Source organism: Nematolebias whitei, chromosome 21 (genome assembly GCF_014905685.2).
Source record: "Nematolebias whitei isolate Nwh7 chromosome 21, NemWhi1, whole genome shotgun sequence".
In the NCBI taxonomy this organism is placed as follows: domain Eukaryota; kingdom Metazoa; phylum Chordata; class Actinopteri; order Cyprinodontiformes; family Rivulidae; genus Nematolebias; species Nematolebias whitei.
The window spans coordinates 19,859,699-19,866,890 of record NC_056518.1 but is presented as its reverse complement, the minus strand read 5'-3'; the positions used below and the strand labels follow the sequence as shown (position 1 = coordinate 19,866,890).

The 7,192-nt window shown below is 39.7% G+C and overlaps 2 protein-coding genes across 3 annotated transcripts in view; one reads left to right on the top strand and one right to left on the bottom strand.

Moving 5' to 3' along the window:
• c21h14orf28 (chromosome 21 C14orf28 homolog) overlaps positions 1–1,757 on the bottom strand; it is a 3,081-nt gene extending 1,324 nt beyond the window's left edge. The window contains exons 1-4 of the mRNA XM_037694852.1: positions 1,514–1,757; positions 805–1,329; positions 512–601; positions 305–439 (exon numbers count right to left, since the gene is read on the bottom strand). Of these exons, the coding sequence (XP_037550780.1) occupies positions 305–439; positions 512–601; positions 805–1,329; positions 1,514–1,590 (827 nt within the window). The 5' untranslated portion in view covers positions 1,591–1,757. The remainder of the gene's footprint in view (positions 1–304; positions 440–511; positions 602–804; positions 1,330–1,513) is intronic.
• Positions 1,758–2,098: 341 nt separating this feature from the next.
• mthfd1b (methylenetetrahydrofolate dehydrogenase (NADP+ dependent) 1b) overlaps positions 2,099–7,192 on the top strand; it is a 14,864-nt gene continuing 9,770 nt past the window's right edge. For both annotated transcript variants that reach the window (XM_037695012.1, XM_037695011.1), the window contains exons 1-7: positions 2,099–2,215; positions 4,176–4,260; positions 4,359–4,418; positions 4,531–4,584; positions 5,732–5,868; positions 5,975–6,075; positions 6,164–6,300. In XM_037695012.1, coding sequence (XP_037550940.1) covers positions 2,178–2,215; positions 4,176–4,260; positions 4,359–4,418; positions 4,531–4,584; positions 5,732–5,868; positions 5,975–6,075; positions 6,164–6,300 — 612 coding nt within the window. In that variant the 5' untranslated portion in view covers positions 2,099–2,177. The remainder of the gene's footprint in view (positions 2,216–4,175; positions 4,261–4,358; positions 4,419–4,530; positions 4,585–5,731; positions 5,869–5,974; positions 6,076–6,163; positions 6,301–7,192) is intronic.

Sequence of the window (7,192 nt, the reverse complement as noted above, 5' to 3'; positions counted from 1 at the left end):
ATAAGGCACTTTGGTTAATTGCTGTCGTTTTTAATGTGCTTTTAAAATAATCTTTACAATGGTTTTAGAGTCAAACTGAACAGTAACTTTCAAAACCTTGTTATGTTCATTGTTACTGGAAGTATCAGTTACAAACATTTTTTTATGGCACACTATGAGCCAAAACTCTACATTTTTATGAATGCAGGCCCACACCTACACCAGAAAATGCATAGTAGGTGCTTTTAAGTATATCCAGCCTTCTTGTGTAGTATTCTTCACTGTATATACACACCAAATGGACCACATTTTGGATGCATCATACCTGTGCTGACAAAGAGCCAGATGGTAAGGGACATAGGACAGATCCTCTGACCTCCACTGCTGCATGTTGAGGATAACAAAGGGTGGAGGTCCATGGCAGAAAAGCCTTTGAGAGAACTCCCTTAGTCCATTGCACCTATTGGGAAGACATTTAGCTTGTTAGAATAAAATAAGAGACACAAAATGAACAACTGAGATTGAGACTCACCCTTGTTCTGTGCAGAGCAGGAGCTTGGGGCTGAAAAACTCATCCACAGCTGACTGAATCGGGTCTTTGTGAGGAAGTTCATGAGGAGGGCTGAAAAGGTAAACGATGTCAGACAATTATTTTTCATTCATTCAATTTTTATTTATACAGGCTGGCCTCATTCAGCCACAGGGAGGGACCTGTTCCACACATATAAAGTACAGTACATTATGACTAACAGTCTTTCACATTAAGGATTTGACCTGCTTTGAAGTAGCCCTAAGCTGTTGGGATTTAATCTAGGAGCATCCTACCTGATGTTGATGGTGGTTTTCCTAAAGATCTGGAAGCGGCCAGAACAGTCACAGTTGGTGCACAGGCTCTCCTGAGTCGTAGACATGAGGTTCTCCAGGTTCTCTGTGAAATTCTCATGCTCGTTCCCAAACAGGTCTATCTCCAGGGCTGCCCTGTGGATCTCAGAGCGGTACTGTCTCTTAGACATCCTGTTCCATATCCACAGCATCTTCACCGTGGTGTACTCACAGGAGTCCATCAGGTAGAGGAAATGCTCCACAAACTGCTTGCCCAGGAAGACAGCCAGCTCCCTGTGGAAACCCTGGTTGTCCCTCAGGATCACGTACAAGATCATAAGAAAGCCATCAATGGTGCATGTGTTTTTCAGCTGGACCTCCACGTACAGGGGGATGCATGAGATGGCCTTCCGTCCTGCCTTTATGGTGAAGACGCCCCCCCATGGAAGCACAGGCCTCCAGAAGGAGCGATCCTCTTCGTCATTGTTGTTTATGGAGGCACGGATTTCCTCAAACAGAGTCTTAGATCTGAAGAGACAAATGCATAATAAAAAACCGAGGTTTAGACATGGCAACTAATTGAGCCAACAGTGGGTTGGACTCGATCATCCAGGCTAGCACCGACGTAAACAGAGGCAAACACGTCATCTATTGGACAGTAGTTGGTCAAGAAACGACTCACTCGATAGATTAGCTTCTAAAATGAACTTACCTTTCGTTGTGGAGATTGTTCTCGGCGTATGAAAATCTGGAGGGGTCGTTCAAAACGCTACTGAATCGATTCTCCATAGCTCTCTGTGCTTCTTCATGACTTACGCGGCACTTTAAAGTTTAAAGCTCGACAAATAAGACGTGGTAAATCGTAATTTCACGCAATTTCTAACTAGAATAGAATAGTGGCGTTTTTATAAGATACAAACAATCTCGCTCGCACGTCTCAAGTTGGCCTACATAAACACAGCGAAGCATTTGTTTAAACCACGATGTGGTAAATACGCTACTGCCATCTGTTGGTTCTTTGCGGAAATTAGTTCCTTTAGTCCCTCCCATTCTAGGGGAGGTAAAAACTAAACCGAATGCTATTGGTCAAAGCACAGAAACACCTTGTATCTGATTGGCTGTAAGAATTGACACTTTACAAATTGCACCGCCCATCGTCAACGCTCATTGGCCATCCTGATACGTCATGCCGTAGAGGCGATTCCATCTCGGCGATTCTGCAAAATTCTACGCTCATTTTTCGGCGCAAGTGTCGTTTTCGTGAATAGATGCTGCGCTGCTTTTGGTAAGCGCTTTCGAAGAGTACTCTGCCACCACGCTCCTGTCCACTTGTGAGTGTGCACTGTGCAGTCCAAACGCCGAATTTCAGAGCGATAATGTCAGCTCAGCTCATAAGTGGGAAAGAGGTCTCAGCGTAAGTAAAATATTTGATTTAACCTGTTTAAGAATCCACATACTTTTAGTGTTTTCCGCAGCGTTACAAAACTTTTGGCTTACTCAGCAGCTACAGTTACCACGAGTCTCTGACTACAGTTACTGAGTTAGCATTGTTTGAGCTCTTTTTAGGTCTTTCAAATGAACTGGGTTTGCACATGCAGACAGCCTAAAATTGATTTAAAACTTGTTTTAAAGCTGGTTTGCCTGATGCACTCCTCAAGAAGAATGCAGTTTATTTTTTCTATTCTGTATAGTAGGTTATTGTAAATGCACTAAATTAGTTATGCCTTACTATAACTGAGATATTTGTAGCTTGACTAATCCATTAACTAAATCCACATTTTTGCAGCACTGTATAAAATGTGTGGAGGGGATGTGATTAGAACTTTGTCCCTTTGGTCCTCAAGTATAGAAGCTCAGCTGACATGCCATTGTTTAAACTCTTAACCTTCAGCAGTGTAAATAAAAGATCAATCTGCAAACTGTACAATCCATCAGTTGGTTATCCTGTATTTTCTCCTGCAGCAGCAGCAGCAGCTTGGAGGTTGCATGTGCCTGTCACAAGACAACATGCTGCTTTGATTGCTGTCCCTCACTGCACTCATTAAACAAATTAGAACACTGGAAAGTCCTCACAGATCTATTGCTGTGCTTAAGTAGAGACATCTTCAATTTCTGAACCTTAAAAAAGCTGCATGACAACAATTAGTCCAGAACGAGCCATTGCTGAGCTAAAGAGTCCTGGCTTCATTATGCATTTTCATCCAGCTCAGGTCTCATTATAGATGTTAAAAAGCAAATAAATATACAGGAATTTAGCAGGATTACGCTGTCTTAATTTATTTGTTCTGATCAATGCATATCACCCGCCGCCTTTCATGCAAGAGTTTTAAACAGAGATCATTTTGTGTGGAGAAATGATAGTTGTCTTTGTTTTGGGTAAACCGTGAAAATATCATGTGAGATTTCACACTCAGAGTATGTATTGTGAACGACTCGGCTACTACCATCTCCAGTTTTAGCTCAATTTCATTCAAACTGACTTGATTTGTTGCTGTTTTGGGGTTTGCTAAGATTGATTAGCGGTCGCAGCCACGTCGAATTGGATTGACTCCAGAAATTAATCAGCTGTAGATGATGAACCAATTATTACTTTCTGAAACTTTAATTGAAATTTCAACAAGTGGTTCATTAAGTATTTTACTCATAGATGGGCAAAGTTGACTCCAAATAGTTAATGCCAAAATTTAAAACAAGGATTTTGTGCAATCTGCTGCCACTGAGAATCAGTATTTGGATCAGTTCCAGTTACTGCTACACCAGTTTTTAGCGCAATAACTGTAGAAGTGACAGAGTTAAAACATTTTGTGTTTTTGAAGTTCAGTTGGCTGTTTCAGTCATCTTGAATTGGGTTGGCTCCAATACTTAATAATGTATAGTTGAACATCTAATTATTTCTTGAAAGTTTCATGAAAATCTGTTCAGTGGTTCAAGAGATATTTTGCTAACAGACAAACTCGCAGACATGACCACAAATGTGAACAAAACAAAAACCAGTCAGGGTTCGTTTTGTTTTAAACAAACACAATGGATTTTTATAATCGTTTGTGATCAACATAATCCAAAGTCCACAGAATTGAGTCTTTTGAGTCGCTCAGTTCACAACTAATCTTTCAGCTGGCTTATCATCCCAGCACAAAGCTTTGCAATGTGTCCTAGATTTCAGCTCATCAAACAAATAAAGATAAAAGGAAGACAGCCACCAAAGATAAGGCTGTTTCTTGAAGTGTTTCTCTGCTTGTTGCTCGTAGGACGAGAGGATTAGCGAACAGTTTGTAGAGAATGATTACTAGAGGTCTTTTTAATGCCCTGCACATTTCTGTTGCAATGCTGCACAAACAGCTCAGAGATTGAAACCACTTGTCTTGTTTTCTCAGGCAGGTGAGGGAGCGCCTGAAGAAGGATGTGGAGGAGATGAAACTCAAAGATCCAAACTTCAGACCTGGTCTGGTGGTTTTACAAGTAAGTTGACACTTTTTGGCACATTTCTGTGAGCATCGTCTCTGACAGTGGGCTAGTTCCTTCATATGGCTGATGTGTTGTACTTTTTCTTCTTGCAGGTAGGAGACCGTGAAGATTCAAGTCTGTACATCAGCATGAAGCTGAAAGCAGCAGCGGAGGTAATCCCGATTATTGACCGTTAACGGTAGAAAAGGAAAAAGCGGGTAAAGATAATGGATGGATGGATGCGCTGCTACTCTACAGTGTTTGAATTGTTTATATCTGTTGCAGATTGGGATAAATGCAACACACAAGAAGCTTCCAAAGACGGCAACGGAAGAAGAGGTGAGATTTGATGAAGATTATGGATTAACTGGATTAACTTTCTGATATTCAAAGACTACTTTTGTTGTACAAATAATTTTTTTATGTGTCCCTAACAAGAAAAAAGGGTGTGGTTTACTCAGTAAATGACATAATACAACTAAAGAAACATTTTCTGCAAAAATATAGTCTAAACCATTAAAGCTAAAAGAAGCAGAATGCTAGATAAAAGCACAAATTAGCAAAATGCTAACTAAAATCTAAGAATAGCAAAATGCTAGCTAAAGAGAGCAAAACACTAGTTTAAAGCAAAATGAAAGCAAAAGTCTAGCAAAAAGTGAAATGCTACCTAAAAGCTAAACGTCACATAAAGCTAATTAAAAGTAGCAAAAGGTTAGCTAAAATCTGAATGCAGCAACAATTTATCCAAAAGCTAAATTAGCAAACAGGTGGCTAAAAGTGGCAAAAGGATGCCTATAAGTTTAAAGTAGTAGAACAGTAGCTAAAAGTACGAGAATGGTTGCTAATCTCTTGCCTTTATGCTGCTGTATTCATACTCAACTGCTCTGTACAGACTCATGTTCGGGCTGCTGTTTAATACACCATATTATTTTACATTATTATGTTTAGCGTATATCTTGGATCTTTTAGCGTATTGTTAAGCGTCTGTTTAGTGTATATCTTAGATCCTTATTTACTGTTTCATTTTATACTTTATATGTTTTTCTTTTTTTGGATGTAACTGGGACCTTGAGTACACAATTTCATTCCACCTCATGTACCACATGTGATGCTAATGACAATAAAGAACCTTGACCCTTGAAAAGGTTAGCTAAAATCTATTTGTAGGAATAGCTAGCTAAGAGTTAAAGTAGCAAAAGAGTAACTAAAAAGAAAAGAAAAAAAAAAGAAAATATATAAAGGCTTCTATGTATTTATTATTTCCTAAGTAAGTTAAGTTAAATATTTTGAAAGAATAAAAACGATAAAAAGTTTATTTCATAGCATTCATCTCCTGAATGTGCCAAATGTTTTTATGACTAAAAAAAGAAACGATGTCTGCCGAAGTAGACTGCAAAAGTAGACGGAAACGGAAGAACTGTGGAGCAACGACGGCAATATTCACACGATAAAGTCCAGATGGTGAACGCTGTTTTCATGTTTGAAGGTTCTTCACAGTATCAGAGAAGTGAACGAGAACTCCTCCGTCCACGGCCTCATCGTGCAGCTGCCTTTAGACTCAATCCACAAGATCGACACAGAGAAGGTCACAAACGCCGTGGCGCCGGAGAAAGACGTAGATGGGTAAGACAAACTTAATCGTTGGTGGGTTAACTGAAGCTTTGCTGTTGGTACGTGAGAAGGAAATTAGCTTTCAGTTTTTTGTGTATCTAATTTTCATCGTTTCCAGACTGACCAGCATCAATGCAGGGAAGCTGTCTCGTGGGGATCTGGGCGATTGCTTCATCCCCTGCACGCCAAACGGCTGCATGGAGCTGATCAGACAGACAGGTGAAGCTCGCAGTGGAAGCTGTGACACCATACAGAGTGTGGGAGCGCAAGAGGAAATGGTCTTGATGCGTTGACCGCCTCTCCGCAGGTGTAACCATTGCAGGGAAGAGAGCGGTGGTGATCGGTCGCAGTAAGATTGTTGGCGCACCGATGCATGACCTGCTGCTGTGGAGCCATGCCACGGTGACCACCTGCCACTCTAAAACTGCAGATCTTGCTGGGGAGGTACGTAGTTCATCATAATCATCTTTTTCCATTTCATATTTTGCATTATTGCAGAGCTTTAAAGGTAAAATACTCTTTACCTTTTTTGTTTATTTGCAAACTATAATCTAATTCAGTTTTGACATTCTGATGGGACAGGAGCTCCTTCATATGAGGAATGAGGAAAACCCACTAAACTGAACAACAATCGCCCAATCTCTAAACTTTGTATTCTTGCTATGGTTTTAGAAAAATTGATACTCTGAAATTACCTTTCAGATCAAAGGCAATGTGTTCAACATATTGGTACTTCTTCCAGCTATTAACTATCAATAATGGTGTACCACAAGGCTCACTCTTAGGTCCCAACCTCTTCATAATCTGTATAAATAATGTAGGTCACATTATTTCTGAGGCATCCATACATTTCTATGATGACGACACAGTTGTTTATTGTCGAGCTAAAACAGTTGCTTGTTTATTGTTTGTTTAGTGTTTATTGTTGTGTGTACCTCATTTATGTTATTTTTGCTTAGAACAGGTCTCTCTTGTAAATGAATCCTCGTGACTCAATGAGACTAATCTGTATAAATTAAGGTTGAATGAATGTTCTCCACTATCCACCATGGTTTCTACAGTGTATTAGATGTTAATTTTTTTTCTTGGATTTTACTAAAATAAAAGGAAATGTGTTGCAGAAATATAAAATTAACAATATTCCATGAGCAGAGCTAGATTACTGAGCAACACTCTTTCACATTTCACAATTGCAAACTATGTCATTGAACTTTTTGAGAGTTTGTTATGTAATGCCAAAGTCTGAAGTCCTTCAGAATCACAGTCTCTCTTTTGGATCAATTGTAAAACCTCAAAATTTCTAGTACTTTTTTTTTTTTGGGGGGGGGGGGGGGGG